This window comes from Emys orbicularis, chromosome 1 (assembly GCF_028017835.1).
Source record: "Emys orbicularis isolate rEmyOrb1 chromosome 1, rEmyOrb1.hap1, whole genome shotgun sequence".
Lineage (NCBI taxonomy): Eukaryota > Metazoa > Chordata > Testudines > Emydidae > Emys > Emys orbicularis.
In genome coordinates this window covers 133385385-133404720 of record NC_088683.1, presented here as the reverse complement: position 1 = coordinate 133404720, position 19336 = coordinate 133385385, and the positions used below count along the sequence as shown (strand labels likewise).

Sequence of the window (19336 nt, the reverse complement as noted above, 5' to 3'; positions counted from 1 at the left end):
TCCTGCTTGACATCATCTCCTTCTTTGGCTTTTTCACCATTGTCCGCTCATCACTCTTCCCCTACCTCTCTGGTTGTTCCTTCAGTGTCTCCTTAGGTAGATTCACCTCCTCCCCTCTTTCATTCCTTGAGACATTCCTTGAGAGAGGTCCCTCAGGGCACTTTTCTCTCTAGTCTCCTTTTCTGCCTCTCTCTACATCCTGCCCTCAGGCACTGTCATTCATTCATACAGCTTAAGCTCTACACACTGACAACTCACAAACCTACCCCCTGACTGGTCTCCTTCCGCTCAGTCCTGCACCTTAGTAAATCTCACTGACATCTTCTTCTGGGTGTTTTACTGTCAACTTAAATTCATAATGGCTAAAACTGAACACCTGATCATTCCTCCCAAACCCTCTTCATTCCCCAATTCTCTGCCATCACCATCCCCCGCATAAAGCCGCATAACTCTGGCTTTAACCTAGGGGTCAATATCAACTCCTCCCTGTCTCTATACAAAAGCCAGTGGGCAGGAACATCTTCCTAAAATTTTTTTTTTGAGATCCATTCTTTTCGCTCTATTTATACAAGCAGTACTCGCATGCAGGTCATCATCATCTCACATCTTGATTATTGTAACATTCTCGTCATAAACTAATAGGCTATAAGGCCAGAGAGGACCGTCATGATCATCTAGTCTGACCTCCTGCATATTGCAGACCACAGAACCTGGCCCACCCACTCATGCAATAGACCTATAAACTCTGACTGAGTTACTGAAGTCCTCAAATCTTGATTTAAAGACTTCAAGTTACAGAGAATCCACCATTTAGTCTAATTTAAATTTGCAAGTTACCCATGCCCCATGCAGCAGAGGAAGGAGAAAACCCCTTATGGTCTCTGCCAATCTGACTTGGGAGAAAATGCCTTCCTGACCCCAAATATGGCAATCAGTTAGGCCATGAGCATGTGGGCAAGACCCACCAGCCAAATACCTGGGAAAGAATCCTCTGTAGTAACTGAGAGCTCTCCCCATCTAATGTCCCATCACCGGCTGGTAGGGATACTTGCTGCTAGCAGTTGCAGATCAGCTACATGGCAATGATGCCATTGTAGGCAGTCCCATCATACCATCCCCTCCATAAACTTATCAAGCTCAGTCTTGAAGCCAGTTAGGTTTTTTGCCCCCACTGCTCTCCCTGGAAGGCTGTTCCAGAACTTCACACCTCTGATAGCTAGAAACCCTCATCTAATTTCAAGTCTAAACTTGCTGATAGCCAGTTTATATCCATTTGTTCTTGTGTCCAAACTGGTGCTTAACTTAAATAACTCCTCTCTCTCCCTGGTATTTATCCCTCTGATGCATTTATAGAGAGCAGTTGTATCTCCCCTCAGCCTTCTTTTGGTTAGGCTAAACAAGTCAAGTTCTTTGAGTCTTCTCTCATAAGGTAGGTTTTCCATTCCTCAGATCATCCTAGGAGCCCTTCTCTGCATCTGTCCCAGTCTGAGTTCATCTTTCGTAAACTTGGGAGACCAGAATTGTAGTATTCCAGATGAGGTCTCACCAGTCCCTTGTATAATGGTACTAACACTTCCCTGTCTCTACTGGAAATATCTTGCCTGATGCACTCCAGGGCTGCATTTGCCTTTTTTACAGCCACATCACATTGGTGGCTCATAGTCATCCTGTGATCAACAAATACACCCAGGTCTTTCTCCTCCTCTGTCACTTCCAACTGACAAGCCCCTAGCTTATAGCAAAACTTCTTGTTGTTACTCCCTAAGTGCATGACCTTGCAATTTGCACTATTAAATTTCATCCCATTTCTATTACTCGAGTTTACAAGGTCATCCAGATCTTCTTGTATGATATTCCGGTCCTCCTCCAAATTGGCAATACCTCCCAGCTTTGTGTCATCTGCCAATTTTATTAGCATGCTCCTACTTTTTGTGCCAAGGCTATTAATGAAAATGTTAAATAAGGTTGGTCCCAAGATGGATCCCTGGGGAACTCCACTGAAACTTCCCTCCAGCCTGACAGCTCACCTTTCAGCATGACTCATTGTCCTCTCCCCTTTAACCAGTTCCTTATCCACCTTTCAATTCTCATATTAATCCCCATTTTCTCCAATTTAACTAATTAATAATTTCCCATGCAGATCTGTATCAAATGCCTTACTGAAATCCAGGTAGATTAGATCTACTGCATTTCCTTTGTCTAAAAAATCAGTTATCTTCTCAAAGAAGATCAGGTTGGTCTGGCACGATCTATCTTTTGTAAAGCCATGTTGTATTTTATCCCAATTACCATTTACCTCTATGTCCTTAGCTACTTTCTCTTTCAAAATTTGTTCCAAGACCTTGCATACAATTGAGGTCAAACTAATGGTCTTGTAGTTTCCTGGATCTAGGGTGATCAGATGTCCCGATTTTATAGGGACAGTACCGATTTTTGGGTCTTTTTCTTATATAGGCTTCTATTATCCCCCACCCCCTGTCCTGATTTTTTTACATTTGCTGTCTGATCACCTTACCTGGATTACGTTTTTTCCCCTTTCTTAATATTTCTCCAGGCATAGGGTTTAATTCCCGAGTTTGCAGATTCATTAAAAATTCTTGTTATTGGGCTTGCAATTTCATGTGCTAGTTCCTTTAATATTCTTAGATGGGGATTATCTGAGCCCCTCCCCCCCCTAAATTTAGTCCCATTAAGCTGTTTGAGTTTGACTTCCACCTCGGATGTGGTAATTTCTACTTCCATATCCTCATTACCATTGGCCATCCTGCCACTGTCCCTAAACTCCTCGTTAGCCTTATTAAAAACGGAGGCAAAGTATTTGTTTAGGTATTGGGTCATGCCTAGATTATCTTTAATCTCTACCCCATCCTCAGTGCTTAGTGGTCCCACTTCTTCTTTCTGTGACAAAGCTCTGTCCTTGTCTCCGTGGGTCCTGCGTTTCCTGATGGATTTCGCTAGCCTCAGAGGCTCACTATGACCCTCCACTTAACCCTTCTCTCTCTAGAGACAAGGGTCACAGTCTACTGAGCCATTTTCTTCATAAGCCAGCGAGGGAGATGAGGAGAAGCTATCCTCCCTTGCACAGTCTCTGTTGTCTCCCAGTCTCAGTGATTAATCAGGGGGGCAAAGAGGGGGAGCCCTGGCCCACCCTCTACTCTGGGCTCCAGCCCAGGGACCCTAATAGTATCAGCTATGGTAGCTGACCTTTTAGGAACAGGACACGTACAGTTCCCTGGGCTACTTCCCCACAGCAGCCCCCACTTCCTCAAGCTCCACTTCACCCTTACTTCAGGGCCTCCTTCCTTGTGCCTGATATGGTGTGTACAGCTCAGTCTCTCCAACGGCATAACTACCTCCCACATCTCCTGACATGCGTGCCCACCTGACTAACTGGGAGGCTTTTAACTAGTTTCAGCCAGCCCCTGATAGGCTTCAGGTGTCCCCATCAACCTAGCATCCTCCCTGCCTTCTGGAAAGCTCTTAATTGGCCCCAGGTGTCTTAATTGACCTGGAGCAGCTGCCATTTACTTATCCTGGTACCAGGGATTTGTTTAACCTGGGGCTAATATATCTATCTCCCACTACTTTTCTATAGCCATCTGGCCTTGCCCCGTCACATATCTCCCCCACCCCTGTGCTCAACACCATAGAGTTGGGCAACTTGGGACGCCAGGCAGTGTGCTCGTGACAGACCATCAGCGTTGCTATGGTGGCATCCAGCCCTGTGCCGTATGTGGAACTGGAACAGTTGGAGGGATAAGAAGCACCTGGTGACCCTTGCATTCTTTTCCTTATTCCGCTGCATCCACTGGAGGGGTGCATGGTCCATCACAAGAGTAAATCTCCGGCCTAAGAGGTAATAACGCAGTGTCTCCATGGCCCATTTGACAGCAAGGCATTCTACTCTACTACTACGTATTTCTGTTCTCTTCGGAGAAGCTTTCTGCTTAGGTAGAGGATCGGGTGTTCCTCTTCTCCCACCATTTGCGACAGAACCGCCCCCAACCCCACCTCAGAAGCGTCTGTTTGTAAAATAAATTCCTTGTTAAAGTCCGGGGCTATGAGTACGGGGTCATTACAGAGGACCGTCTGAAGGTCTGTGAACGCCCCCTCTGCTGCATCAGTCCACTTCACCATGTCTGGACCTCGGGCCTTCACCAGGTCTGTTAGGGGACTTGCCCTAGTGGCGAAGTGGGGAATAAAACGTCGGTAGTAGCCTACCACGCCTAGCAACGCGCGGACCTCTTCTTTCGGGTCGACTGGGGCCAGTTTTGAATCGCCTCTAGTTTATTCGTTTGGGGCTTCACTATGCCTCTTCCTACAATATATCCCAGGTACCTAGCCTCTGCTACCCCAATGGCGCATTTAGCGGGATTAACGGTGAGGCCAGCCCGCCTTAAGGTGCGCAGTACTACCTCAACTTTCTCCAAGTGGGTTCCCCAGTCTGGCATATGGATGATGACACCATCTAGGTATGCAGCTGCATAACTAGTATGGTGGCGCAGCAGCTTATCCATGAGGCGCTGGAATGTGGCCGGGACCCCATGTAGCCCAAAAGGGGGACGGTGTACTGGAATAGCCTGTTCGGAGTGGAGAACGCTGTCTTTTCTTTAGCTTCTTTGGTCAGGGGAATCTGCCAGTACCCTTTTGTCAGATCCAGTGTAGTCAAGAATCGGGCACTACCCAGTCGGTCAACCAGTTCGTCAATGCGTGGTATGGGGTATGCGTCGAACTGGGATACTTCATTCAGTCGGCGAAAGTCATTACAGAATCTCGTGGTACCATCAGGTTTAGGCACTAAAATGATTGGACTGGACCACTGACTGTAAGATTCTTCAATAACCCGTAATTCTAACATTTTCTTTACTTTGGCCTTGATTTGTTCTCTTTTGGCTGCTGGGATATGGTAGGGTCTCAATGTTACCTTGGCTCCGGGGATCGTGCAGATATGGTGATAGGTCTCAGTCGTCCGCCCCGGTTTTGTAGAGAACACATCTCGGTTGCGATTAATCATGTCGGCTGCCTCGATCTTTTGGATCGGCGTCAAGTCAGGTGATATCCTCACTTGCTCCTGTAAATTGTCCTCCTGGGGAAGGGTCTCCTGGGTGACTAAGCATGCCTCTCGATCGTGCCAAGCTTTTAGAAGATTGATGTGGAAAATTTGCTCTGGTTTCCGGCGGCCTGGCTGCTGCACCTTATAGTTCTCCTCTCCCACGGCTTCGATTACTTTGTAGGGTCCCTGCCACTGGGCCAACAGTTTACTTTCTGCTGTGGGCACCAGTACCATCACCCGATCCCCTGGTTGGAACCATCGAAGCTTCGCTTGGTGGTTATAATGGGTTCGTTGGGTCTCCTGTGCTCTCTCCAAGTGTTCCCGTACAATGGGCGTAACTCAGGCTATCTGATCTCTCATCTGCAGTACATGCTCAACTATGTTCCTTCTGGGATTTGGCTCCTCTTCCCAGGCTTCTCTGGCTATATCCAATATGCCCCAGGGGTGGCGCCCATATAGTAGTTCAAACGGAGAGAAACCCGTGGAGGCTTGCAGAACCTCCCGGATGGTGAACATGAGGTAAGGCAATAGGGTATCCCAATCTTTCCCATCCCGGCTTACCTCTTTCCTGATCATGGCCTTGAGGGTCCTATTGAACCTTTCCACAAGGCCATCTGTTTGCGGGTGGTATACAGAGGTCCGTAGGGCTTGTACGTGGAGCAACGAACAGAGATCTTTCATCAACTTGGACACGAAAGGTGTCCCTTGATCAGTTAATATCTCCTTGGGTAGCCCAATCCGGGCAAAGATCTGTACTAGCGCCTTAGCTATTGTTTTGGAAGCCGTGTTGCGTAGGGGAACAGCTTCCGGGTACCGGGTTGCATAATCCAGTACAACAAGCACATGTTGATGGCCCCGAGCTGTCTTCTCTAGGGGCCCTACTAGGTCCATGGCTATCTGTTCGAAAGGAACCCCTATTATCGGAAGAGGTATCAAAGGAGCCCGCAAGTGTGGGCAAGGGCTATGTAACTGACACTCTGGACAAGAGGTGCAATATCACCTGACATCTTCGTGTACTCCTGGCCAGAAGAACCTCCGCAGGATCCGTGCCTGGGTTTTCTCTACCCCTAGGTGTCCTCCAAACAGGTGACTGTGGGCGAGACTCAATATGGCTTTTTGATGTTTTCGTGGCACCAGAAGTTGTATCTCTTGCTCCTGCATTTGCACCACACAGTACAGGAGATCTTTCTTCACTATAAAGTAAGGTCCGGAACTCCGGACCTTCCCATCCACAGGTACCCCATCGATCTCGGCCACCTCTTTCCTGGCATGATCATATCTGGGGTCCTCCTCCTGGTCCCGCCCGAAAGTCTCTCTCCCGGGACTAACCTGCCCAAGCTCCCAGGTTCTTCTTCTTCTGCTTCTTCCAATGGCTCGCCACCATCATGGCTGTGGGAAGCCTCTGGCTCACCTTCTGTGGTGGAAGTTTCTCTGTTGGCTGCTTGTGTCCATCTGCCTACTAGGGAGGTCTTCTGGCCCTGGGTCAGGATCCGGGTTCCCAAGGCCTTCGCGGCCTTCCTCTCTTTTTTTGTCTTCCAGGTCTTTCGGGGGGCTGAGAACAGATCCTGAGAAATCTCAGCGAACATCCAAATCCAAATCAGACCCTGGGGTGTCTGTAGCATACCCCAAGCACCATCCCAAGGGAACGTCTGGTAGCTTTCTTCTTCTGACTTATGTGACACCCACATCAACCTCCATCCTGTTCATGCAAAACATTGCCACCAGGATAGTCTTCCTGGCCTGTCAACCTGATCAAGTCCCCCTCCCTCCCCATCTTCTCCATGGCACCAAGTTCAGGTTTTGTCTCATTGCACTACATAAATCTTCTCTTCCCTATTTATCTTATTGTATCACCCTCCCCACCAATAACCATCTCCCTGCTTTCTTCCACATCTTCCCTGAACTGGTCCATGAAGCTATTACCTTCTCCTCTTTTAAATCCTTCCTATAGACCCACTTCTTCTGCAAATCCTACAACAAACTGAAACTTGCCAACTAAGACTTCTGCTTTTTCATGCAGTATATTTCTCTCAAAAAAATTAAATTCTTTGCATCATCACGATCACTAGCCTCTGCTGAATAACTACATCATTTTACAGATGTTGTCTCTATCCTTCTTCCCCTCATATATGCATGCAAACCATCCCCTCCCCTTGTTGTGTCATATCTGAAATTGGTTTGTAAACTCCTTGGAGTTAGGGGTCATGTCTTTTTCTGTGTCTTGGAAGGTTCCTAGCACCCTTTTGGGAGCTATTAAAATAAACAAATATAATAATACAATAGTTGTAAGAGCAGCAGAGTTGCTGCTAGCAGCACCAGTCTGTGTTCCTGATTTCACCCGTACAAACTAGTGGCCTGAATCCCTACCCCTCCATGTAAGATCAGTTGGCTTTTTCCCTCTGAGCTACAGGCAGGTTGCTTTTCATCATTTTTTTTTTCTAGAACTAGAGTTATGATCATCTCTAATTTCCACTTGAGATCTATGAAAAATGTTTGAAGGAAGCACAGATAGACCAGACACCACAAGAGGCATTTTAGTTCACTGTTGTTTTTAAGTAGGATTTTGCAAAATGAACAGGGCCGCCCAGAGGATTCAGGGGGTCTGGGGTCTTCAGCGGCGGGGGGCCCCCGCCGCCAAATTGCCGTCGAAGACCTGGCACTTCAGCGGCGGGTCCCGGGGTGGAAGGACCCCCCGCCGCGGGTCTTCAGGGCACTTCGGCGGCGGGTCCCAGGACGGAAGGACCCCCCGCCGCAGGTCTTCGGGGCACTTCAGCGGCGGGTCCCAGAGCGGAAGGACCCCCCGCCGCCGAATTGCTGCCAAAGACCCAGAGCGGAAGAAGCTCCGGGGACCCGGGCCCTGCGAGAGTTTTCCGGCGCCCCCGGAGCGAGTGAAGGACCCCGCTCCAAGGACCTCAAAAAACTCCATGGGGGCCCCTGCGGGGCCCAGGGCCTGGGGCAAATTGCCCCACTTGCCCCCCCTCCTGGGCGGCCCTGAAAATGAAGCCCTGTTCTTGCTCCCGCTGTTCAGGCCCTGATTCGCCATTCAGCAATGCAAACCTAATCTATCCAGAAAATTAAATAAATGATGACACTTTGCACTCCTGTAGCACCGTCTGCCTTAATCTCAAAGTGCTTTTACATACAGGAATTCATTGAGCCTCAGCACCTCTGCAAGGTACTGTAGATAGATATTATTATCCCCATATTGCACATGGGGACTTGAGGTACAGAGAAGTTAAATGTCAATCAGGAAGTCTCCTGTATAGCTGGGTATATAAATTAGATCAACTCATTCTTAGATTTGTGTATAAGACCATCCTTCTTCTCCTATACATTACAAAACATATATCTGGCTTATTTAGTTAAGTGCCATTTGCTTTATGTCCTATTGCTCAAAACTGGACAGTTTCCCTCAGGCAAGTGCCATGACCAGTCATAATTCTATACATGGCATTATTTTTTCAGACAAGAACAAATGTGGGGAAAGAAAACTATGGTAGCTACAGAGTATCAGGGGGTAGCCGTGTGAGTCTGTATCCACAAAAACAACAAGGAGTCCGGTGGCACCTTAAAGACTAACAGATTTATTTGGGCATAAGCTTTCGTGGGTAAAAAAAACCACTTCTTCAGATGCATGGAGTGAAAATTACAGATACAGGCATTATATACTGACACATGAAGAGAAGGGAGTTACTTTACAAGTGGAGAACCGGTGAAGACAAGGCCAATTCAATCAGGGTGGATGTGGTCCACTCCCAATAACTGATGAGGAGGTGTCAATAACAAGAGAGGGAAAATTGCTTTTGTAGTGAGCCAACCACTCCCAGTCTCTAGCTACAGAGTGATCTTGATAATGTTTGTATATTTTTTAAAGAATCAATGCCTGAAATCTGTAATCTTATAAACCTCTCTTAGCATTCAGCTGCACATTTCTGTCTGATAAAGAATGAAACAGAAACCTAGTGACTGTTTGTTTTATCTGCAGTAATATAAACTTAGACATTGCTGATACTGTATTGTCACATTTCTGAAATACAGCAGTGCCACCTACAGACCAGGCTAAATATAGTGCCCCATAAAAACATTTTACTCCACATCAACATTTCAATATGTAAAAAATACATCAAGGATTTTACTCACAATCCAGAAGGAGAATCCTTTTCACAGTCATAAAAGCACATACATAAATCTGGGCTCCAACCAGAGTATAAAATATACATGTTAAACACAAATAATTGTGGGGAAATATTCTTTTGTTTTCATATGTACATGCTAAGACAAAGCAAAGCAAATCTCATGCTTCAAATCCCACGCTTCAGGGCGTAACCTGATCCTGTGCATTTCTTTGTGTCCTATGTACAAGTCCTTTCTAAACCAAATGATTCTATGGACCCCTCGAATATAGGCCAGAAAGTTGCAACACATGCAGTTATTTACTTACATATGCCTAACTGACAGACCCTCAAAAGACAGCAGCACAATCTGCCAGCAAGGAATCCCTGCCTACTTACATGTTTTACAATTATGAAGTTGGAAAAAACAATAAATTTGACCTGCCAATCAATGTTGAAACAGTTACAGCTTCAGTGAAGTACCCGGTAGTTACAATGTAAATGCATTATTATTCACCATAAATTGTTACCATGCTATTTAAACTGTAGAATCAATAAGGAAAGAAGAGGGGGAAAAGCAGCAGCAGCAACTGGAGAAATTTTACCGTTAAAATCTTCTATGGTATACTTCTAACTGCTTCCGTTATAATGGGGGAAGGACAATTTTAAAGATGAAAATTTCTATGTGTAATTAGATCCATTTCTCAATGGATTTATATTTAAAATTTCCCCCAAATTTATGCTGAGGCCAAATCAAAGTCTGTAAAATCAGATCAGATGAACCATATGTGACCAGACAGGGTGAATATTAAACTGATATAGACTTGAAAGTCAAGTTAGAAAGCTACCCTGAGTTATACTCCTTTGCCCCTTTCGACCTACATCTTCTGATATTACTGACAGGAAAAGGAACACATACTGTACACGGAAAATACTGTACTCACCCACAGTCATGCCATCCATGTAACGCTTGATGATATCAAAGGAATCCCTTAGATTTCCTTCTGTTATGTCAAATATGATATCTGCCTGGTTGGTTGGGAGCACAGGTGTTATGGCACGAAGAAAAATAATCTCTGTCAACAAAAGCATCACAAAATGTGTTAAAGGGTTTGAAGTCAATTTAATGTGGCTAAGCTCAATACTCAGTCTACAAAATTAATTGTGTTGAGCAATAGATAATGTGCCATTTTATTTCAAAACTGGTAAAACTATTCTTTTTGAATTTGCACACTTAAAAATAGGCAAGGTACCTTTTTTGGGGTGAGAACTGGAGCAGTGCTTAAGGAGATCCCTATTTCTCCCTAGCTTACTATCCCAAGCCACCACAGTCAAAAGCCCTGCAGTCAAAGTCATGAGTCCTTTTAGAGTCTGACAAGATCACTGCAAATATCAATCAGCACTTCAACATGATGTCTCAAGACAACCACGAACTGTTCCCTCCACTAGGGACTGATATAGTGCAATGCCTCCAGGACCCACTAAACTGATGGCGTGTGCTGAGAAGAAATGGAGATCAGCCCCTGTACTCTGATTCCCTTTGGTGGCAACACAGCAGTCTTAAGTATGGCCTAAGAAGTTATGGTGGCTGCAGCAGTCCCATGAGGACCACTGTGCTAGCCAAGGATGAGGCAGGTCGTGTAGTCTGCCCCACCCCCTCTCACTCCTGACACATTCCCTCCTATCTCCTAAATGGAAGGGTTGGGGAGTGGGTAGCACAGAATTTCTGTGAGGGTGAACCCTCAGCTTCCCCTTTAGGGCAGCTCTCGATACTTTCCACTGAGGCAGCACTGCCATAGAATCATAGAATCATAGAATATCAGGGTTGGAAGGGACCTCAGGAGGTCATCTAGTCCAACCCCCTGCTCAAAGCAGGACCAATTCCCAACTAAATCATCCCAGCCAGGGCTTTGTCAAGCCGGGCCTTAAAAACCTCCAAGGAAGGAGACTCCACCACCTCCCTAGGTAACGCATTCCAGTGCTTCACCACCCTCCTAGTGAAATAGTGTTTCCTAATATCCAACCTAGACCTCCCCCACTGCAACTTGAGACCATTGCTCCTTGTTCTGTCATCTGCCACCATTGAGAACAGCCGAGTTCCATCCTCTTTGGAACCCCCCTTCAGGTAGTTGAAGGCTGCTATCAAATCCCCCCTCATTCTTCTCTTCTGGAGACTAAACAATCCCAGTTCCCTCAGCCTCTCCTCATAAGTCATGCGCTCCAGACCCCTAATCATTTTTGTTGCCCTCCGCTGGACTCTTTCCAATTTTTCAACATCCTTCTTGTAGTGTGGGGCCCAAAACTGGACACAGTACTCCAGATGAGGCCTCACCAATGTCGAATAAAGGGGAATGATCACGTCCCTCGATCTGCTGCCAGGGCTGAGATTCTGGCTCTCTGATCTCAAATGAAGGCATCAAGGTTTTTTTGTTTTGTTTTGTTTTTTAAATCTCATCTTTCAGAGATGTGACCATTTTGTTTTATGATTCTGCAGTTTTTCCAGAATCTTTTCCTGTGACTGAATCTGGTCTAAAGTCTCTCAGTGCAGACAGTGAGAAACCCCAGAAGGCTCTGCGCCTCCTAGGGACAACACCTGTGTATCTGAGGTTCTGAAAACAAGTGAGAAAACTGACATGGAGAAATAAGGATCTTCCATGGTGATTAAAACTGCTCCAGAGGTCTAAGAGAAACTCCAACAACTGTGTACAGGTCTTCTACTGAGATCAGACATAGTGGCACATTTGGAGAAAAATCTCATCTGGCAGGAAGTGAATGAGGAACCCTGAAGTTTCTTATGTAGATTAGCGCAGTGAAAGCCCTGATCTCACAAATTGTTACTGAATGTGCATCCTGCACATGAATGGCACTGAAGACAAAATTCCACCACGGAGTTGTAGGTACTTCCCAGTGAAATCAACAGGAGCTGTACTCAAAGATCAAAATTTGGCATTTACTCTGTAATATTATTTTTAAAGGCTGAAAGTGAATGTTATGCTCATGAAAGGTGAAGGACTGATAACCCACAGGTACCACACAAGCAACAGCAGCACAAGCTTCCTCATAGTGTCCCACCAAAGTGCAAAGACTGGCTTGGAGGGAACACCCTCTTTAGGGGGAAGAGGGATGCTCATTTTTGATGAATTGGCCTTTCTGACAAGAAAGCCAGCAAAGATGCCGGTCTGTGGTGATTTTCACAATGTAGAATATTTTATAATAGAAACCATACAGAGACCATCAATTCATTTCACATAATTCACCAAACAGCCATCAGATACTAACACGATTTGGTCATTACTGACTTAGTTTCAAATCCAGCCAATGGCCTAAAGATGCAAGGCAGGATTTTTTAAAAGGTTCCAAATGATTAGGGTGCACAAAGCCCCCTGGCTTTCAATGAGACTTTGATCCTAACCACATAGGTGCTTTTGAAAATACCCCCAAACAAGCTCTGAATCCCAGGCCACTCTCTTGCTGACTTCCTTAGTTTATTTAATGTTAAAATCTCAAATGGAATTTAAAACATTTTTCCAATAGGTCAATAATCATCAATTTAGATTGAAAAAGTGCCACTCAGATTTGCTCTTGTAAAACTCAGGGTGAAATCCTAGCCCCATCGAAGTCAATATAGTTTTCCATTGACTTAAATGGGGTGAGGATTTTACCATTGGAAAGTGGGTAAGACCTCTTTCCTTTTTCATCTAACTCCCACTCCCCCATTCTTATAATTTGAACAAAGAAAAAGGGGGTTGGAGTCTCATTTATACTATGCCCACTTTGCACTGCTCTGGCAGAGTAATATAAATTACATTTACACCCACTTCCATGCGCCTTTTCATAGCTAGAGCAGTGCACAGTGGGCATAGTGCACATGAATATTCAGGCTCAAATATTCTCCTAAACTAAGAACCTGTGTGTGTTTGAGCTCAGAATGATTTTTTTGCCCCACAAAGGTATAAACTCCTGATCCATGACTAGAGCTCCCAGGCTCTATGGTAATACAAATAGTAATAAATAATTATGAAGGAATAAATGATAGAATTTGGGACTGTGCAAACATTTTACTGCACTGATAGTTATTCTGGCTTTAAGCAAGGATTTCCAGGTGTTTTTTTTTTTTAATCTTATAGGCTATTAACTGGAACAAGGAACACTTACCTTCAGGCTTAGTAAATTCTTTGAATGTGGGTAGTGAAATGACTGTGTGGGAAATTGTGTGTACTGGATCCAACATACAGTTGACATCATTTGGTCGGCAAGACTTAATGCAGCGAATAGTATCTGTCCTTTCAAGTCCAACTCTAAGAGGGAAAACAAAAAGATAACTATTAACCATGAAAATGAATTAGTTTGTTTTGCAAGATGGGGAACCAAAAGCTACAATGGATACAAGTATTCATTATTCCCCTCAAACTCTTAGTCAAGTGAAAATCATCCAAACTACAGTACTCTGGAATAATTTGGCTTGACTGAGAGTTGCAGTCATGAAATCCTCAAGACTGGATCTCTAACCCTCAGGACCTACTAATTGCAATGTGAGAAATCCAGTATAAGAGATACCCATGAAAGATAGCTATCCAAACACAAAAGGACCATCAGTTCAGGGCTAGATTCTCACATGGTGTAAACCAGCTTCATTGACTTTAGTAGAACTACAGTGAATTACATGAGCTTAACATCTGGTACACAGTGCTCACTTAGGTATCAGACATTCATCCAAAGCTTAGACAAACTTCTCTGGTCTAGAAATCTGGCAGGAAGTATCAGGGCAGGTTTTCTCACATGATTTATAGCACAAGAGCCAAAGGAGTCTTTCTTTCAGTCTTTTCTGTACCTCCCCTTTCCATCCAAATTGAGAAAACAGAGAGGAATGGAAATTGGGTGAGGGAGGGGGGAAAAGGTTAATCAAATTATTCCAAACCCCAAAGGTTTCATTTTGAGTTTGGGGAAATGGTAAGGGTCAGTTCATATTATATCACCACCAGCTGCTCATTCCCTAAGCCCTACAAGCGATCTCAACTTTGACCTGCCCATTTCTTCACATTTCCAAGCAAAAAAGAAAAGTTTGTAGTCTCAGGATTTGTAGTTGGAGGGAGGGAGATTACAAGATGTAAAGGGAAAACTTCACACAGAAGAGGAAAAAATAAAAATTGAATCTTTACTTTGTCAGATACCGTCAAAAACAAAATATTCCTGTTCTTTTCAAATTCTTCCCATGCTTACTCATTAAAGCAAACAATGTTGCACATGATGACTGTGTGTAAAGCAAAACACTCATAAAAGAAAATAATATGCAATATTAAGGAAACTATATGCTCTGCAGATATAAATTGATACTGCCCAACTGAAGTCAATGGAGCTACATTGATTTACACCAGTTGAAGATCCAGCCCATTATTCTTAATTAAGATTCATGCTTTAGGATTATCACTATATGGGTTAAGAAGGAATTCCAATTTCCCACCTCCTACCCACGTTCAACACTGAAGATTTTCCTAGATATGTGATAGGGTAGGGCGGAGGTTCCTTCTGCTTGAAACGTCTGCCCACTTTTGAATGTTAATTCTGGACTTGATGAAAGAGTGTCTGACCCAATATGACAAATCCTATATCCTTACTCTTGAACTTGTCACAGAGTGTTTAGTTTCTATGTTGAGAAGAAGGAACTTCCAGTTATTCAACACTGTTGATTTCAGAATACGGGTCTGCTAAATTATACAATTTGGTCCCCAGACTAAATCAGCCCATTTTAGCAAACATCATAAACAGAACAAGGAGTAGGGCAAAAAAACCCCACACCCTAGTAACTTTTTCCCTCTCTTTTTAGCATTATATATAGGGAAATTTAAGAATATGAAAAATGAAAAATATATTATATTCAGAAATTAGTGCACATGGATCCACAACTCACTCTCTCTCTCTCTCTCACACACACACGTAACATGATACCCATGTGATCAGATAAGAAAAATAGTCAGCTACCAGAAAAATGCTTACTTCTTTTTCCCCTTTCAAAATTACACTGATCATACAGGATTAAACCAATGCCAAGTTTTAAATAAGATAGTGCTCATCAGGGCTAGTTATCACACACGGGTAGAACAGAAGAGGAATAATTCCCAGATTTCCAAGAAGGCACAACACTTGTATCTAGGCTTGGAAAAGGAGATATCGAATCTTAAATCATGACAATATGTGAAAAGGTTATATCAGGTATTTTTTAGAGGTTTCTATCGTGTAATGTATATAGATGGTCCTTTCCTTCAGAGACCTGCATGGTTGGAATCATGGGTCTAAGTCAGTCTGGCTTTACTTTCAATAACATAAGGAGTACATTTTTCACCATGAAGGTAATTAACCAATGGAACAATTTACCAAAGGTTGTGTTGGATTCTCAATCACTGTCAATTTTTAAATCAAACTTGACTATTTTCCCCAAAAGATACACTCTGGTTCAAACACACATTAGTTTGGGAAAGTTTTATGGACTGTGTTATGCAGGAAGTAATATTAGATAACCACAGTGTTTCCTTCTGGCCTGAGAATCTATGAATGTCTCAATTTCTCTCTGCACTTTTGGGATGCATTAAGAGAGGCACAGCATGCAAGTCATAGGAGGGGATAGTACTGCTCTGCTCGGTGCTGGTTAGGCCTCAGCTGGACTATTGTGTCCAATTTTGGTCACGAATGTATAGAAAAAATGTAGAGAAACTAGAAAGGATCCAGAGCAAGCGACAAAGATGATCAAAGAGATGGAATTCAAGCCCCCTGAGCAAAGGCTGAAGGAACTGTGTAAGTTTAGTTTGGAAAAGAGGAGATTAAGGGGGGACATGGTAGTGATCTTCAAATACTTGAAAGGCTCCCATAAAAAAGATGTAGAAAAGTTGTTCTCTCTTTCCCCAGAGGGTAGGACAAGAGGCAATGGGTTCAAACTACAGCATAGTAGCTTTAGATTAAATCTCAGGAAAAACTTCCTAATTGTAAGAACAGTAGGACAATGGAACACACTGCCTAGGGAGGTCATGGAATCTCCTGTTCTGGAGGTTTTCAAAAGGTGGCTGGATGGTTTAGACAACAAATCCTATATCTTGGCAGAGGATTAGACTAGATTACCTTTGTGGTCCCTTCTAACCGCATCGTCCTATGGCTCTAAGAGGCTGCTTCCCCTTTTTCTCTGTCCCCATTGCTAAAATTCAGGTTCGTACTTTGGTTCTCTCTCACCTTGGCTACCCTAACATTCCCTTCTCTGACCTCCTTTCTTCTGATGGCTCTGCTAACTTCTATAACATATCCCAACTACAGCTGCCAATGCCACCATGCTCTTCTATTGATCCAACCACACCATCTCTGTCCTCAGGTCTCTTTGGGGACAACCTCTTTCTTTCAGGGCCTAGTTCAGACTCCTTATCTTCACCTTCAAAGCTGCACACTGCTCTGACTACCTTCTGTTTATTTCCTTCTCATACTCCTCCTGCACGCAATCTTAGACTTTGCTAAACGCTTTGTGTGTTCCTCTCCTACTTGTGCCTCTTTCCACAATGGCCACGAAGTCTGGAACAGACTCCATCCTGTGTGCCAAGATCTTTGCTCCTTCAAATCCTGTCCTTCCTTTTGGCTTGCCTTTATCACAAATCTCAGCTCCAGCGCTATCTGCTACTTCCTTAACGCTTGTTCAAAAATAAAATAAAAATAAAGACAAATCCAGTTGCTCTGATTATTTTGTAAATAATGCTCCCTTGAATATTTTCCTTTTTTCTTGGGTTGTCATTTTTCTTTACATTGTTTCATTCTCTTATCTGGAAAGAGCCTCGCACATCAATGGTGCTATATAATTATATATACTTTAAAGTTCTAAATAAACTTAAGTATGAAAGCTTTTGTCTAATACCATAAGATGTGGACTCTGTGTTCTTAAATTACTTGCTCAATACGCACACACAATAAAATGATAGTATACTGTAGCATTTTACAGTACTTTGGGCCAGATTCTTGCACTGTCCTGATTCCGCCCCCTCCTCCCCCAAATGAGTATATATTAATGCTGCGGAACCAATCTTATTTTTGTGTCTCTAGCCAAGATGACTATGGCCTCATGGGGAGCAGCCCAGGTAATGAACTTGTAACCGCATACATGTAGATGCCATATATTATCAGTAGGATTAGAAACTCCTTTAGCTTAAGTAATACAGGCTAGTGCTTTCAGTATGTAACGTTTTGATTCTATCCCCACTGGTAGCCCCTGGTACCTTTATAAGTATGCGGTGACAGGCTCATTACAAATTGGCACGCTCGATGGAACTTGATTGTCTGTGAGACACTTGGGATAAGCTTTACTTAAGGAAGCATGCAATACACTGGCTAAATGTTATGATCATGTCCTTATCTAGTTGTTGGCTCACCTTGGGGATATAAGTCTATAACTTACATGTAATAGTTACTTCTTTAGCTCAACTGGTCAGGGCTTGTGACACTGGTACTGGAGGTTCCAAGTTCTCTCCCTACTGCTGGTCTGTGGTGTCTGTATTTACGTGACAATGGATTATTTTATGCTCACACAGATTATTCCTGGCAGGAGCAATCTAGATAGGACAGGGATAATGCGAGGCCATGACTGAGCATTCATGTTAAAATATGTGGACAATGCCCCCAGGTCTGTACGGTTAATGTTTTATTCTTGTTAGCTCTGCAGAGTCAGTACAATGACTGGAGAATGAACTAGGGTCCCTACTGGCTCATGCACCAGTAGAATTGCTAAATAAATTCCAGTTGCATCCTCTTCATTATTGGTGATCATACAGAATTGGAAAGGAACCAGATTTGACCGTCAGAATCCAGGTTTGCTTTTCAGGGTTGCTAGCAAGGGGGGGGGGGGGGAAAGCTCTTTACACTTGTAATTTTATCAGCTTTGATCTGGAAACCAGAGAGCGAAAATTGACATGGAACTCAACAAAACATCTTTTAATTTTTTTTTCTCTAGAGACACTTCAGAATATAACCACTTGAGTAGGGAGGTGCTCACTATTTGCTACTAACGAAATGCGCTTACAAGCTTGTTGCTATTTTCCCACCATTAGTTTTGACTTGAATGGACGTTCCATGTGTGAAAGGATGAAACAGCCCTAAAAACTTTCATTTAGGGGGGTTCGCTTTTGTATTATACTTAAAAACTAAGGGTCAGATTCTCAGCTGGTGTAAATCAGACTCATTGGCTTCAACAGAGCTATGCTGATTTATACCAGCTGGGAATGAAGTCCTAAATTTTCAAAAGCGACTCCGTTTTTGAGTGCATAACTTAAGACACCTTAAAGGGCTTTGAGTTTCAAAACATGTTAGCCACCTACTCTCTGAAAATCAGATGCCTTAAAGATGTTCCAATTTGGACAACCTTAACAGAGATGCACCCCAAATCACCAGTGAGTTCTGAAACCAGATGTATCAGTCTGTGCATCTTCAGAAAAGCTCTAGTTGCCCTGCTATACAAAAGCTATCTATGTCCTCAATCCTTTGTGGGTAGAAGTTGCACTGAAGGTCCCCTAGAAACCTCTATTTTGCCCCTTATATAATGATGTGTGCCATATATAAGAAACACAGCCCACATTGAGATGTTAAGTGATGGAGAAAAGTGGAGAATTGTAACAATGATAAATAAATTGCACGTGCAGCATGCAATAGATGAATTGACATTAAAACTTTATTAAAATTGAAGAAAAAAATAAAAAGCCACAGCCAGAGGGAAAAAATAGCCACCGATGCCTGCATGTTAGGGATCAAAGCTGTGCAGAAACAAAGACAAAAAGTTTGGCAATAAATGCGCTGACAGTTCCATGGCGGAAAAGTTGCATTTGAATGGTCAGAAGAAGGTCTCTGGGCTCTCTGATTTGCTGCTTCATGACCACAATACCACTGTAGTTGTTCACTTTTTTTGTGGTGAAAAAACCCTCCTCGTTCCCGCTGATGATGGACAGCAGAATTTTATCCCCAGGGACAGCATTGGAAGGGCCCATGCGGAAAATGTCGGTAGGTACTTGAATGTTGGTAGGAAAAGAGAGGTGATAGGAGGTTATTCTCAAAGGCAGGCTCTGGCACTCCTTATTTTCATTACAAGGCAAGCGCTCACAGCGACTGCAAGAAAAGTGAGAACACAAGACAAGAGGAGGATTAACGTACATTTAGC

The 19336-nt window shown here is 43.7% G+C and overlaps 1 protein-coding gene across 1 annotated transcript in view; it reads right to left on the bottom strand.

Moving 5' to 3' along the window:
• Positions 1-19336, bottom strand: part of FBLN1 (fibulin 1) — a 101103-nt gene that overhangs the window by 23788 nt on the left and 57979 nt on the right. Inside the window, exons 15-16 of the mRNA XM_065410693.1 lie at positions 13321-13463; positions 10110-10241 (exon numbers count right to left, since the gene is read on the bottom strand). Coding sequence (XP_065266765.1) covers positions 10110-10241; positions 13321-13463 — 275 coding nt within the window. The remainder of the gene's footprint in view (positions 1-10109; positions 10242-13320; positions 13464-19336) is intronic.